The sequence below is a fragment of the Lepidochelys kempii genome, chromosome 8, assembly GCF_965140285.1.
Source record: "Lepidochelys kempii isolate rLepKem1 chromosome 8, rLepKem1.hap1, whole genome shotgun sequence".
In the NCBI taxonomy this organism is placed as follows: Eukaryota; Metazoa; Chordata; order Testudines; family Cheloniidae; genus Lepidochelys; species Lepidochelys kempii.
In genome coordinates this window covers 41,725,576-41,741,891 of record NC_136387.1, presented here as the reverse complement: position 1 = coordinate 41,741,891, position 16,316 = coordinate 41,725,576, and the positions used below count along the sequence as shown (strand labels likewise).

General features: G+C 48.8%; 2 protein-coding genes across 4 annotated transcripts in view; one reads left to right on the top strand and one right to left on the bottom strand.

Annotated features, from left to right (window-relative positions):
• The window catches only part of ATF6 (activating transcription factor 6), a 408,864-nt gene that overhangs the window by 37,838 nt on the left and 354,710 nt on the right, over positions 1 to 16,316 (bottom strand). The window lies entirely within an intron of this gene.
• Positions 1 to 16,316, top strand: part of OLFML2B (olfactomedin like 2B) — a 97,488-nt gene that overhangs the window by 58,425 nt on the left and 22,747 nt on the right. For all 3 annotated transcript variants that reach the window (XM_073356210.2, XM_073356208.2, XM_073356209.2), the window contains 2 exons: positions 1,567 to 1,792; positions 13,118 to 13,750. In XM_073356210.2, the coding sequence (XP_073212311.1) occupies positions 1,567 to 1,792; positions 13,118 to 13,750 (859 nt within the window). The remainder of the gene's footprint in view (positions 1 to 1,566; positions 1,793 to 13,117; positions 13,751 to 16,316) is intronic.

The following is a 16,316-nucleotide window of genomic DNA, read 5'->3' as shown; positions in this document are numbered from 1 at the left end:
CCAGACTGCTTCATAACAGAGTTTTTGTGTGTTAATCTCACTAGCAGCCAGTTGAGTGCTGGAGAGATTCCATTCCCATCCAGGCTGAAGTGCAAAGCATGGCACTTTTGTTACCCTGAGTGATCTCGCTTCCAAAAATTCTTCTTTTCTTGTAGTTAATTTCAGCAAGGGGTTAAAGGAACCCTGGAGCCGTCCTTTCAGCCAACTAGCCATTGCTGCAGTGGTTCTGGTTCTCTTTCCCTTTCCTTTTAATGAGATAAAAATCAGGGGTATTAGCCTGCAACCTGAAAATGGACTGACCTCTAAAGCCAGCCCCTGGGAACTCCTTGCTCCCCCCGGCAGGCTGCCCCAGGCATTCAACAGGCTCGTATTCTCCTTTCCTCATTAAGTATTTTTACCTTTGCTATGTGTAAATAGATCCAACACTCAAGTACACTGTGAAATGCTGGAACCTCATCTGCAGCACATACTTGTACCATCATCATATACAGCCCAGCTGTCTATGATTACACACCTAGCACATGCCCCATGTGTAATATATCCTACGCTCAATATACAGTTCTATCCTCACATACACAATGCAACTGTTTGACATGCAGCATTCCTCATATACAGTGTATACTCAGTTCACACACAGCGCATACACTCAGGGCCAGATTGGGGGAGGGGGGGAAATGATGGTATTCAAGATCCTCCTACAATCCCCAGCTCCATGTGACTGGAGGTTTCTGCAGAAATGATCATTAGTGAAATATTAATGTTGGAATTGCAGTGGTCATTGTTGGGCTTCAGAATGAACAATAAAATGAATGGCTCAGTGCTCTTGTTTTGGTCAGCATTTGTCTGCAGACTCAGGAAGACAGCCCTGCATTGCTTCACACTCGTTGAGTTGTCTTTGCAGTTGTAAAACTAGAAATATTTTTTTTGTAACAAAAGCTCCAATTCTGCAGGAAGCGATTGAATAGAAGGAAGTGAGTAAGCCATGAATGTGCTGCTGAACAGCTGGTATGCCCTAACGTAACCAACCATAGCCTCATACGCATACAGATGTTACAGCCATCTTGGGGAATCGAACCCTAGCTTCTCAGCACCTGGAACACAGGCACTGCCTCTTGAGCTAAAAGGTGGTTTCCTTTAGCTGTGAGATGGTATGAGCCATTAGATGGAGACATGAACTCAAAATACTAAGTCCATGTATTACACTAACACTAAGCACCAGCCCCTGCAAACACCCTAACAACATACACTATCAACATCCTGGTATGTGCAACATATAATTTAGAAAAGATCATAGGAACTGTATGTTCCCATCCCATACTGTACCTCATACGCAACATAAGCCCATAGCACTGCTTATCCCTACTATTCACAACAGTCTTTCCACTAGCAAAAAATGAAGTACTGATGACCTTGACAAATTAAACAAGGACAAGGTGTGCTGCTTAAAGGGCAACAAGTCAGACCAACTATGGTATAGATCCACTCTTCCATTTCCCAGCTAAACACACTCAGCAATGCGGCTGTGTATTTTGGCCATCATGTAACATCTCCTTATATCTCATAAAGGAAAAATACGAAGAGAGATTCCTGCAAGATGAGATGGTTTCTCAGCAAATCAACTCTGTCGAGTCCCTGCAGCAGCTGCTTCCCGCTCCAGAGGCAATGAAACCAAAACAGCCCTTGCAGAGGAAGATGCATGTGCGGAGCCGGTTTCCTTCCAAGCCCACCATCATTCGAGGCATCACCTATTACAAGGCCAAGTTCACGGAGTCAGAAAATGACCTAGAGGAACGTGAGTTGTGTTTGCAGCCGTGGCTGGCTTCATGGAATTGGACATCTGGGCCTCTTAGCAATGGGGTGGGTAAAGTCTGTAGCCAATCAGCCTCTTCCCCACTCAGCAGCCTGGCTGTCCAAGCTGCGTACAAGATTGTACCTTTTCAAAATGTGACCCTGTGAGAGAAGAGTCATAAGTGAATGTGTGATGGAGAAGCTAGGGTCCTGGGTTCCATGGACCAGTTAGGTTCTGCATCACCAGGCCTTTCATTCTAATGATATCTGCATTCCCTGCAAGCCATTCAGCCTACCCCCACCACTGGCTCTCTGACATCTTACGGGCACCTCTGCAGAAAGTGTGAGGAGGGATTTGAAGGAGCACGTGGCTTGGTTCCATGTATATGGAGCAGTGTGGAAGAAAGCACCACACATTTGTGGGAGAAGCAGCCAAATGGGCATTTAGGGCTGGCATCACTGGCAAAGCAGAGGAGGCAGGGACAATGAAAAACAAGAGAGAAGTGTGGAGGAGCAGATGTGTGAAGATGAGTGAGTACAAGACACTGAAAGGAGCAGGGAAGGGATTGAAAAGGATGGATGAGGTGCTCAAAGTGATGGGCTGCAGAGATAATCTTAGCATAGTCTACATAGCTATTGTTAGAGCAGTAGCATGAGCCCTGCAAGCCCCAGTCTATTGATCCAGGCTGGGAGACTTGCTACTGTGGGCTGCATAGATGTACTCTAAGTGACCTGGGACAGAGGAAGCAGCTAGTCCATGTGCCACCTTAGAATCATAGAATATCAGGGTTGGAAGAGACCTCAGGAGGTCATCTAGTCCAACCCCCTGCTCAAAGCAGGGCCAACACCAACTAAATCATCCCAGCCAGGACTTAAAAACCTCAAAGGATGGAGATTCCATCACCTCCCTAGGTAACCCATTCCAGTGCTTCATCACCCTCCTAGTGAAAGTGTTTCCTAATATCCAACCTAGACCTCCCCCATTGCAACTTGAGACCATTGCTTCTTGTTCTGTCATCTGCCGCCACTGAGAACAGTCAAGCTCCATCGTATTTAGAGCACTCCCTTCAGGTAGTCGAAGGCTGCTATCAAATCCCCCCCCCCCACTCTTCTCTTCTGCAGACTAAATAACCCCAGTTCCCTCAGCCTCTCCTGGTAAGTCATGTGCCCTAGCCCCCTAATCATTTTTATTGCCCTCTGCTGGACTCTCTCCAATTTGTCCACAACCCTTCTGTAGTGGCTGGGGGGAGGGGGGACCAAAACTGAACACAATACTCCAGGTCTAGCCTCACCAGTGCCAAACAGAGGAGAGTAATCGCTTCCCTTGATCTGCTGGCAATTCTCCTAATACAGTCCAATATGCCGTTGGCCTTCTTGACAACAAGGGCACACTGCTGATGCATATCCAGCTTCTCATCCACTGTAATCCCCAGGTCCTTTTCTGCAGAACTGCTGCTTAGCCAGTCGGTCCCCAGCCTGTAGTGGTGCATGGGAGTCTTCCTTCCTAAGTGTAGGACTCTGCATTTGTCCTTGTTGAACCTCATCAGATTTCTTTTATTCCAATCCTCCAGTTTGTCTAGACCTTGGACCCTATCCCTACCCTCCAGCATATCTACCTCTCCCCTCAGGTTAGTGTCATCTGTGAACTTGCTTAGTGTCATCACTACCTGTTGAGCCCGACAATCTGGATAGCTTTCTATCCACCTTATTGGATGGATGGATTCATACAATCCATACTACTTTAACTTGCTGGCAAGAATACTGCAGGAGACCCTATCAAAAGCTTTACTAAAGTCAAGATAGATCACATCCACTGCTTTCCCCATATCCACAGAGCCAGTTATCTCATCATAGAAGGCAATCAGTTTGGTCAGGCATGACTTGCCCTTGGTGAATCCATGTTGACTGTTCCTGATCACTTTCCTCTCCTCTAAGTGCTTCAAAATGGATTTCTTGAGGACTTTGCCGGGGACTGATTTTGCTGGGGACTGAAGTGACGCTGACCGGTCTGTAGTTCCCCGGGTTCTCTTTCTTCTCTTTTTTAAATATGGGCACTATATTTGCCTTTTTCCAATTGTCCAGGACCTCCCCCCATCGCCACGAATTTTCAAAGATAATGGCCAATGGCTCTGCAATCACATCAGCCAACTCCCTCAGCACCCTCGGATGCATTAGATCTGGACCTATGGACTTGTGCATGTCCAGCTTTTCTAAATAGTCCTTAACCTGTTCTTTCACCACTGAGGGCTGCTCACCTCCTCCCCATACGGTGTTGCCCAGTGCAGCAGTCTGGGAGCTGACCTTGTCTGTGAAGACCGAGGCAAAAAAAAAAAAAGCATTGAATACTTCAGCTTTTTCCACATCATCTCTCACTATATTGCCTCCCTCCTTCAGTAAGGGTCCCACACTTTCCCTGACCACCTTCTTGTTGCTATCATACCTGTAGAAACCCTTCTTGTTACCCTTCACAACCCTTACTAGCTGCAACTCCAATCGAGCCTTGGCCTTCCTGATTACACCCCTGCATGCTCTAGCAATATTTTTATACTCCTCCCTAGTCATCTGTCCCAATTTCTACTTCTTGTAAGCTTCCTTTTTGAGTTTAAACTCAAAGATTTCACTGTTAAGGCAAACTGGTCGCCTGCCATATTTGCTATTCTTTCTGCACATCAGGATGGTCTGTTCCTGTGTCCTCAATAAGGCTTCTTTAAAATATAGCCAGCTCTCCTGGCCTCCTTTGCCCCTCATATTAGCCTCCCAGGGGATCCTGCCCATCAGTTCCCTGAGGGAGTCAAAGTCTGCTTTTCTGAAGTCCAGGGTCCATATTTTGCTACTCTCCTTTCTTCCTTTTGTCAGGATCCTGACCTCAACCATCTCATGGTCACTGCTGCCTAGGTTGCCACCCACTTCTACTTCCCCTACCAATTCTTCCCTGTTTGTAAGCAGCAGGTCAAGAGGAGCATGGCCCCTACTTGATTCCTCCAGCACTTGTACCAGGAAGTTATCCCCAACACTCTCCAAAAACTTCCAGGATTGTCTGTGCATTGCTATATTCCTCTCCCAGGAGATGTCAAGGTGATTGAAGTCCCCCATGAGAACCAGGGCCTGTGATCTGGAAACTTCAGTTAGTTGTCTGAAGAAAGCCTCATCTACCTCATCCTTTTGATCCAGTGGTCTATAGCACATGCCCTTCTCTAAAAGGGAGAGCTAGAAATGAAGGAAACCAAAACAACATGGAAATAGAAGTGTTTCTGACAGGCAAAGACCCATCTGCACTAGATGTGGCTGAGAACATGGAACAGAAAACACATTTTGCTACAGTGTGTCACAGAGTTAGAGCCCAAAGCGTCTGTTCACTGGGAGAACAGCAAAGCAATAACCTAGATTATTTGGTGGGCACAATGACAGTTGCACAAATGTGACTAAACAGTATTGTCAGAATTGCACTCTTTAAACTGTCACACTGGAGAGTAATACAGTGTTACTGTGCAGTAGCTAAGGGGATATGGAACTCTTGCCAAAAAGAAAAGGAGTACTTGTGGCACCTTAGAGACTAACTAATTTATTTGAGCATAAACTTATGCTCAAATAAATTAGTCTCTAAGGTGCCACAAGTACTCCTTTTCTTTTTGCGACTACAGACTAACACGGCTGCTACTCTGAAACTCATCGTTTTCTTTAAAACTCAATACAATAAATGCAAATTCATCACCTGTGTTAGGACAGAAAACCAGCCTAGCCAGGAAATTAGGTAAAAACACATTTACTGAAAATGGCTCACTATGAACCAGAGGCAACAGACAGTACATAGAATTCCATCGGTCTCCCAAGGGCTGTCGTATCTGGAAGGAGACTGCAAATCACAAAACAACTACAGTGATGCATTCAATGAGAGAAATTCCATTGATCTTAATGGAGGAAATAAAAACAGAGTTTGAAAAATATGAAAAGCTGGGAGCGATTGAAAGTGTAAAAGACCTGGGTAAATGACATGGGTGGAATTGAAAAGGCAGTTAAAGTGCAGATGTGCATTGATAAGGGTGAGTTTACATTATGTGGCAGTGTCTAACTGTTGACAAGGAGACTGCTAAGCTCTCAGAAGCCAAAATATCCTCTGAATTACATGTTTAAGCAAATGCCAGTTGGCTGTTATATTCTGGAGTGCAAGCTAGGCCAGTGGTTCTCAACTTATTACACATTGTGAGCCACATTTGCAGCCCACAGTGTGTTACCTGGGCTGCAGGAGCCGGGTGGCAGGGCAACGGGCAGCCCGGACCCTGACACTGGACCCCTGCTCCACAAGGCCGGCCAGCTGCCCACCTGACCCTCACCACGCAGCTGCCCCAAACCCTACGTGGCTGGTCGGCAGCCCCAGACTCCCACTACACGGCTGCCACAGACCCTCACCATGTGGCTGCTGCAATCCCTGGCCTGCAGGCCGCCCTTTAGCACACAGCTGAGCTGGGCTGCAGCTGTGTGCTAATTGGGCTGCAAACTGCTGAGCTAGACCAATGAGGGGTTGTGTCACTGCCTGCCCAGGAACCTACGTGCCCCAAAGTCTCTGCTGCTGTGCTTCTCTTGTCTGGATGTGCCCAGCCAGCAGATAAGCCTGCACTGAGTGTCTGTGGGTTAAACAGCTCTGATTCCAGCAGCTGCGTTGGCACCCCCAGCCACACTCTGATTCACCTGGGAAAGTGACCCCAACACACACATCAATCCCAAATGTCCCCCAAACCATCTGCCCTGAAGTGTCCAGCCCTCTCCTGAGGCACTCAGAGGAATAATACTGTGTATTCACCCCTGTAAGGAGACAAAAGCACATCACTGCTTATTAGCTTAGCTGGGGGAAATACACCCATCCCTAAGTACAGGACTAAATTTGTTTATTTGAAAAATAAAACATGTTTATTAACAAAAGGACATAGGTTAGGGGATACCAAGTAGAAGGAATAAAGTTAGGATTGTAAACCATCAAAAGTAAAAATATGCTTTCTAACGGCAAAGACCTAAATTAACAAGCTACAGTCTTTTGCCAACCTTCATTCCTAGAGATTTCAGCCTCCCTGGCTGAAGGACCCAGCTTTCTTACCTTGCAAGACCTCTGGACCCTGGTATCTGTCCAGTGATGGATGCCAAGATGGCTTCTTTTCCCTCCATACAGCTTCCCAAACTCTGTGTTTGTGTACTGTTCTTCCCTTCCTGTGGCCTGCCCAGCCCCCTGCCGATTCATATGTCAATGGAGCTTTCATTGTTTTTGGTCACACCTTGCTTAATCTCATTGGAGACAGGTAGATAGCTGCCTTTCCTCTGGTCTGGGTGGGAACCTATTTCTCCCTGTGTTTGGTCACAGACTTTTAAAGCATCATATCAGTGAATATCCGTATTTCCTCCTATTGCGCTAATACAAACACTTCACAATGATACTAATTACTAGTGTCATAAGCTTTCAGACAAGCCCTTTCCTGATACACTTTGATAGTACAGTAATATTGCCTATAATCAGATGATGTAATTACTTATCAGTAGAGATCCAGCTCCCCCATCTTTACAGACCAGTAAACCTTTGCAATGTATGCTCTGAAAAGTAAATCGCAGACCACGCTTCTTTTTCCTGCTGGGGTATAAATACCATGCTGTCTCGTCCCCCACTTGTTAGCTTGATAGAGTTGTTTACCCTTTTACATATGTAAATGGACCTTCATTATCCTTACCTGAGGACCAGAATGATCAGAAAACTGCTTATTCCTTTGTCTAGGGCATGCTGTGTTTATGCATTGCTTGCCAAACACATTTTAAGAATATAATTCTAGCCTACGTCCATAAATTCTGCAGAAAAGGACCTGGGGATTACAGTGGACGAGAAGCTGGATATGAGTCAGCAGTGTGCCCTCGTTGCGAAGAAGGCCAACGGCATATTGGGCTGTATTAGTAGGAACATTGCCAGAAGATCAAGGGAAGTGATTATTTCCCTCTATTTGGCACTGGTGAGGCCACACCTGGAGTATTGCATCCAGTTTTGGTCCCCACACTACAGAAGGGATGTGGAGAAATTGGAGAGAGTCCAGGGGAGGGCAACGAAAATGATTAGGGGGCTGGGGCACATGGCTTACGAGGAGAGGCTGAGGGACCTGGGGTTATTTAATCTGCAGAAGAGAAAAGAGGCAGGATTTGATAGCAGCCTTCAATACCTGAAGGGGGGTTCCAAAGAGGATGGAGCTCAGCTGTTCTCAGTGGTGGCAGATGACAGAACAAGGAGCAATGGTCTCAAGTTGCAGTGGGGGAGGTCTCTGTTGGATATTAGGAAACACTATTTCACTAGGAGGGTGGTGAAGCACTGGAATGGGTTACCTAGGGAGGTGGTGGAATCTCCATCCTTAGAGGTTTTTAAGGCCTGGCTTGACAAAGCCTTGGCTGGGATGATTTAGTTGGTGTTGGTCCTGCTTTGAGCAGGGGATTGGACTAGATGACCTCCTGAAGTCTCTTCCAACCCTAATATTCTACAATTCTATGAACTCTTTGTACAGAGCCTGTATGTACATCATGCAAGAATATTAATGATCAGTGACAGGTTTCAGAGTAACAGCCGTGTTAGTCTGTATTCGCAAAAAGAAAAGGAGTACTTGTGGCACCTTAGAGACTAACCAATTTATTAGAGCATAAGCTTTCGTGAGCTACAGCTCACTTCATCAGATGCATATCGTGGAAACTGCAGCAGACTTTATATATACACAGAGAATATGAACCAATACCTCCTCCCACCCCACTGTCCTGCTGGTAATAGTTTATCTAAAGTGATCATCAGGTGGGCCATTTCCAGCACAAATCCAGGTTTTCTCACCCTCCACCCCCCCACACAAATTCACTCTCCTGCTGGTGATAGCCCATCCAAAGTGACAACTCTTTACACAATGTGCATGACAATCAAGTTGGGCTATTTCCTGCACAAATCCAGGTTTTCTCACATCCCCCCCACCCCCATACACACACAAACTCACTCTCCTGCTGGTAATAGCTCATCCAAACTGACCACTCTTCAAGTTTAAATCCAAGTTAAACCAGAACATCTGGGGGGGGGGGTAGGAAAAAACAAGAGGAAACAGGCTACCTTGCATAATGACTTAGCCACTCCAAGTCTCTATTTAAGCCTAAATTAATAGTGAGTTATTAGTTTTCCAGTGTCTTCCATGCCACTTTTTAGATACAGATTATGACTCCAGTGTTAGGTGTAGTGAGTATGTCAGGCCAGACAAGAGCTGCTGAACCACCAATGTGTCCCAGTAATTAATACTGTCCCAAGGCATTCTGAAGAGCATTTGCACAGCTACCTGAGGGGATTAAAAAAGTTTAAATGATAATGGATAGTGTTTGAATTTGGGCTGAACATTTTACAGAGCACAATGCAAAATTCTGTAGGAAGCAAGAGGAAGCCTTAAAATGTTATAAATTGGTGTAATAGAAATTTTCTCTATTGGACATAAAATGAGCAAGGGTGTCTTGACTGCTGACCCAAGCACAATAAAAGCAAGAGTTGAAATGCTTGCTTCAGAATTGAAAGTGGGTCTGCAGAGGTTTAGGAGGTTAGTAAACTAATTGGAAAAATTAATGCCCAAACTATCTGTGGGTCATAAACTTGGAAGGAAATTGGTGGGAAATGACCTTTCCTGTCCCTGGGAAATCAGACCCAAATAGCCATCGAATACTGGTCTCCATTCACCAGTTTTCAAGTACTCTGTTATTCAGCCATTTGTGCTGTCAACTAGAGGCATTTTCTGAAGGCCCAGGTGCAGGCCTTCTGCAGGAAGGGCAGCCAGTTGCATTCACACTGAGATCCCCAAACAGGGAAGAAGGAAACCAATTCCATACTGAAAAGCAGATGCTGGCAATGGATGCGTTGTCTTAAATCCCACATAGAGGAGTATGAGAAAAAAAACCATTAAGGCACTTACTATAGACTTCTGGAAAACAATCTATGTGTTTAACACCCCCATGAATCGAGTGTATGATGTTGAATTTACAAATCTATATGAACACATTAGCAGAGCAGTAAACAGACCACCACCTAACTGCCATATTGATGACTATGAACCTCCTGTGTGTGATATCTAGCACGCTTTCCAAACTCACAGAATTTCAGATTGAATACACTGATGAATAGGACCTCTCTTGGGTAGGGAGTGGTTTTTCGTATAAGCTGAAATAGATGGATTTACAGTGATCAGCCAAAGAAAGGACAGGGCTACATTTGCGATGGATATCAAAGGCCAGGGCAGACTAAGCCTCCACTGACCCAGGCTGTGGCCCTGCCCATGTTATACCCTGAGGCCTCCCCCTCTTCCCTTAAGTGGGCGGGGGCTCAGCTCCAGCCGGCAGCCTGGAGCTTGGGCCTGCTGGCACCCACGGCAGCACTCAGGCTGGCCAAGGGGGTCGGGCCAGCAGCTTGAGGTGGTGCTGGGGCCAGCCCAGCTCTGGGAAGTTGGCTGGGGTGGGCGGCCCAGAGCTCCTCCGGCCACAGGTGCAACTCAGGGCTCCTCTGGCTGAAGGGGGTGGGACTTCAGGTGAAAGGGGTGCAGTCAGAGGGGTAGCCTCGCCAAAGGGGAGGTTCACCTGCCATCCATGCAGGGCTAAGTCCCAAACTGACACCATACTGGCTATTTAGGGAAGCAATTAGTTAGGGAAACACTTACCTGAAGGAGTAGGACTGATTTTTCCAGCAGCACTGAAAGAAAGTGCCTAGCAGTTATCTAGGAACTGAAAACGATATGTGGAGGGCGAGGGACTAGACTGGGAAACACACTCAGACAGTTCCTTGTGATGATATAATATAGCAGGTTCATACACAGCTCTTACAGCGGGTTACAGAGGTGGTCAGCGTCTTTATTCCCAAAACTGAAGCACAGAGAAGGGGTCCACGGTCACCCAGCAGGCCACTGACAGAGCCAGGACTAGAACACAGGTTTCTGAGCTCTACATTCATGCCCGACGCGGTACCTGATACTGGCTCCCAGTATGATGCACATATTTGCTTCAAGAGAGCATACTCTAAAGAGCCAATCCTGGGTCATTACCTCCCAGAGAGAAAATGGCAAAGGCTAGGAGGGGCCTTTGAACTGAACAAAGGTTCCTATTTGTTAGTTTTGAAGTCTCCAGGAACGCAGCCTAGTAATTGCTCAATAGCAAACACAAGCAAGTGGCCTGCTGATTCCCCATAGGGCTTAAAAAACCCAAGCTGCTGAAAGCCCATGCCCAGTATTGCCAGCCCCAAACAGTCAGAAATCACAAGTCTTACCCAAAGATCAGGGGCTTGGGTGTTCTGGTGTTTTTAAAGTTTAAGTCACATTTTTTGTTTTTTGCTCTTCCCCGCCATCCCCAGCCCTCACAAACGTACATCGAGTCCAGCAGTTTTTGCCCCTACTGCAGGAGCTTATCTCAGCTTGGAGATGCTTTGTGCTAGGCACTGGACAAACTGAGCAAGAGCCATTGCCTGCCCTGAAGAGCTGACTGGCCAGCGCAGAGCAAAGTGATGCCATATGTCCTGTGCCCAGCTGCGCTGTCCGGCAGTCACAGCCTATGCCACACATGGCTTCGCATGCAGTTCCTAGGGAATCTGGTGTTCATACAGCTTCACAACAGATCCTGGCACCGATCCTTCCCCTGAGCTGCCTGGGAGGAAGGGGATTTGCAGTGGGGAAGGGGATGATGGGAGTTAGCTATAGGCAAACTAAACACCTGCCTAGGGAGGTAGATTCTGCCTAGGGTGACCAGGCCAAACCTGAGTGAGTGATGCTGCAACCTGCAAGAGTTGGCCTCCCTCACTTCTACCATAACCACTCACCATGCCCCCACTCCCTTCCTGAAAGTCTGATGTACCCCTGTGTGGAGAACCTCTGTCCTAGAGGCTGAGCAGGGCAGGGGAAGAATACAGATGTCCTGCCTAAGACAGCAGATTGTCTTGAGCAACCTCTGCTCTGTGTAGCAGTTCCACCATAAGGGAGCTCCCCTCTCTGCACACTGGAAATGGCAAAATATCCCTCCAATCCATGCTTCTCAGTCTCAAATCCACTGACAACTGCACCCTTCTCTTAAAAGGACAGCCCCCCCTTACCAAAATACAAATAATAAACATGCAACAGTCAAACAAATATTAACACAACATCCACATTCATAGCTAAATGAATACAGAGGCATTGCAATAATTACTCTGAACTTCCTACACTAATTTTCTTACAAAGATGTGACTTTTCCCCTCTCTCCTACATGTGTTATTAGCAGCCTTTGAACCTGTAGCCTTCAAATCCACAGCATAGACTGCTTCCTCGTCAGCTGTAAGGGGAGGAAGCATGCTGTGTTCTTTCACCAGCCCAGCCCACACAAGGAGACACAGCGCCCACGGGGCCAGTGGGTTACACCAGTAGCTGGGATACTGCAGTGGGGCACTGGGCATCTGGATTCTGGCTCTGGGAGAAGGTTTTGGTCTGGTGGTCACAGGCAGCAGAGCTTATATAATAGCACCTGTGTTTGGCTCCTCTCTGGGGACTAAATCTTGGACCTCTGGATGTAAAAAAGCAGAGGCTTCTAATGCTTGAGTTAAAACCCACATCTCTTAGCAGGCAAGCAGTAGCAGAGTCACAAACCTTTATATGAGATCAAGCTGCTAAAGAGTGCCCCAGTGCCATGCTGGGTTGTGGAGAATTACAGAAGTACCTAATATGACATGTTCCTTCTGAAAGGCAGATGGACAAGGTGGAAGAGACTGGAATTCTGTTTCCAGCTCTGTCCGCAGTGACCATATGCAAGATCTCAGCTACCTTAGCTCTGAAATTGGTGAACAGTTACCCCCCATGGATATGAACTTTGGCCATAGTAATGGCCAAATATTACCACCACCAAATGAAAGAGCTGAGATTTCAACTCTGGGCCTTGTGTGGTTGCACACCTTCCACTGGGCTACATGGCATTGTAGAGAGGAGTGCCCCAAAAGTCACAGGAAGGCTGGAATGTATTGCAATACTGCCTTCAACAGGAGCCCATATCATGTTATTTGTGAGAGTTAGCAGCACTGCGCAGTGGGCCCCAATTATCCACTGCTGATGCCTGGGGATTTCCTTTTGAGCAGCTCAGCGCACCCCCAAGGTGCCCCCAGAGTAAATATTGGGGCAGCTCAGTAAGCAATGGAGACAGGGGCTTTGTGCTGTGTCCTCTGACAAGCCTGACTCTGGAGCGCTCTCGAACCATGACAGGCTAGTCCAGGCTCCCCTTGCGCAGCTCTAGTCCCACCATGGCGGGGGCTGCCGTGCACCTCCCAGTGATGCATGTTTTGCTTGCTTGGCAGAGGATGAGTCTTTCAGCGGTGATCACACAGTCGATTTGTTGATTGAAGATCAGCTGTTGAGGCACACCAGCCATGAGCGGAGCAGCACCACGAGGACACCAGCTCCAGCGGAAGGGCCTCTGACACTCCGAAACATCACCCCCACCATGGAGTACATCTCACAAGCTGCCCTTGCCATTGCTGGGTCCCCAGTAGCAGAAACTGCCACCAGGTCTCCACCGTTGTCCTCCGCTGCCCCATCCCTCTCCAATGAGCTGACACCAGCACTTACCCCTACAGCTCCCACCACCGTTGTAGATCAGCTCCCAGCCACGCTGGAGACCACCACTGCACCTGGAGCCATCACCACGGGTGCGTCAGTAGATGAGCCAGCCACATGGACACCAGCAACTGCGACACAGACAGGTACACAGGCACCCACAACTGCATCAATCCTACCCACAGCCAACCTCCGCAAAGCTACAATTGCTATGGCAACCACCACGGTCCACATCTCGACAACAGCTGGGACAAGCGTGGCTGCCTCCAGAAGTGAGGAGTCAGCTGCTACTGCCCCTCCGACGCCAGCCAGCCCTACACTTCCTGCCACGCCCAGACAGAACCTTGACGAGGAAGATCTGAGAAGCATCATTGGTGAGTCAGTCCTCCTCCACTCCTCTTGGGTCTTGGTCTCCAGGTAAGTTTGTTGTGGACCAGTGTGTGGAAGAGGAGGTGTGCCAGAGGTTGAGGAGGGCTCATTGCAAAAATAGCTTGGAACACAGGGCCTGTAAAGAAGCATGAACAGCAATATTTTGGCCCAGCAGGATGCCAACAGCAGCTGGAGTTAAGGACTCAGAGGAAGGGTGGCCCAGTGGTTAGGATACTGGGCTGGCATTTGGTCCACCTGTGTTCAGTTCCCCACTCTGCCAGCATTGCCCTGCGCGACCTGGGACACAGGCTGAGTGTTGCAATGCCTGGCTTTAGGGGCCCTGCTGCCCAGGCTCCCGTATGGTGCACGGGGAAAGTGAGGGGCCGAAAATAAAAAAATTCACAGTAGTCTGCACGCTGAACAGGGAGCTGCCTAAAGGAGCCAGCAGGAAATGCTGGGAGAGGGTACGGCCCCAGCCCTGCCCAGAAAAGGGACTTAGGCCCCTCAGTACAGAAGAGAGGCCCCTCTCTGTGAAGCCTCTCCCATTGCCAGGCACCAATCAAGGGCAGTCTTCCTCCCAGATAACCAAGGCAGAGGCGCTCCCTTACACCTAGTGCCCAGAGCACTCACCCCCACTGGGGGAAAGCCACATTTGAGTCTCCCACGAGTGCCCTGACCACTGGGCTACAGCATGCCTCATGCTGCCCTTGTCCCCAGTGACTAGTCAAGCCCGGGGCAGTGCGACTCCTGCACAAAGCATGGGGGGCAGGGAAACCAGGACATTGTGACTTCTATGGGGTGGGAGACACACTGACATGCCCCTTGCCCTCCTTTCTGCCATCCTGTTCCCTCCCTTGATATACACATGTGCCGCCTGCCACCCCCACACATCCCCTGCTGTCCCCCTGCACACACTCACACCTGCCCACTGCTGTCCCCAACACACATACTCCCTGCTGTCCCTTTGACACTCACTCACACCCCCTGCTGCCCACACACACACACCTGCCATCGCCCGACACACACATACATGTCCCTGCTGTCCCCCTGACACACACACACACACACACACCCTACCTTGCTGGCCTTCTGACACTCACACCTGCCCCCTTCTGTCCACCCCACTCACATACACCCCCTGCTGACCCCCAGATGCATTCACTCACACCACCTGCTGTCCCTTGGATGCACACACACATGCTTCCTGCTATCCCTCTGATGCACACACACCTCCTGCTGTCCCACCTGACACACTCACACCTGCCATTGCCCCTGACATACTCATACACGCCCCTACTGTCCCCCTGATACACCCCCACCCACCCTTCTGGCACTTACACCTACCCCCTGACCCCCAGACACACTCACTCACACCCTGCTGTCCCCCAGACACACTCACACATGCCCCCTGCTATGCGTCTGACGCTCACACCTGCTGTCTGCCATCTCCCCCGACACACACACCCCCTGCTGGCCCTCTCACACACCTATCATCTCACCTGCCATCTCCCCTGATACACACACCCTGCTGTTCTCAACACACACACACCAGCACGACCCGACACCTCCCCTTTGTCCCCTTCACACACACACACACTCCCCGCTGTCCCTCAACAGACACACTCTGCTATCCTAGCTGGGCATGGCCAGGGCTCCCTGATTCTACCTGACTGGGCATTGGCTGGGACTGGATGGTGCAGCCTGGCTGAGGACTGGTCGCTAATGAACAACACACAATCTTATCAGTGATGAAGCACTCATCACTGTATCTGACTGGATGACACCACAAGCTCTGTGCCAGCCCACCTTGCCCGCCCAAGGTGCTCAGTACCTCACAGATCTCAATGGGGCAAGAAGGCATCTGGCACGGCAAATGGGAGAGAGGCGACTCAGGTAAAACAGCTTCGTTTGAATCCTTTCACCTGCCAGTAGAAACCAGAGCCAAAGCAGACATGGATTTTATGCTCATTTACAGACCACCACTGAGTACAGGATTCCTAGAGGCGCTCCTGGGCAGGAATGGTGTCCCTAGCCAGAAGATAGGAATAAGCAACAGGGGATGGATCACTTGATGATTACCTGTTCTGTTCATTCACTCTAGGGCACCTGGCACTGGCTACTTTGGTCTGACCCAGTAGGGCCATTCTTATGTGTCATCCTGGGAGATTTCACCAGGCCAAGGCTGCAAATGCAAAACCCCCAAAACTCTCCTCATATGTCTCCCTGGACTTTCACAGGTCAGCTCTCGTCCAGCCGGTCACACCCTGTCCTTTAGCTTTGACCGAGGCATCAAGACAGAGGTCAGGACCACTAGCCACTGGCTTAGACACACCGTCCCCTATTAGGCAATGGTGCAAGCTCATCCAGTATGCAGACAAGTCAGACCAATGATCTTGATTTGAGTACAAAGTCTCAGACTCTCACAAATTCCAAAGCCTGCTCAAGGATAACAGCACCCCACCACAGGACAAGGAGCTGAGTGTCTGCTGAATCACTAGCTTGTGCCACTAGCCTCAGCCATTGACACACTGGCTCCTGTGACAAAGTCCCAAGCCTGTATAGGTGGGTCCT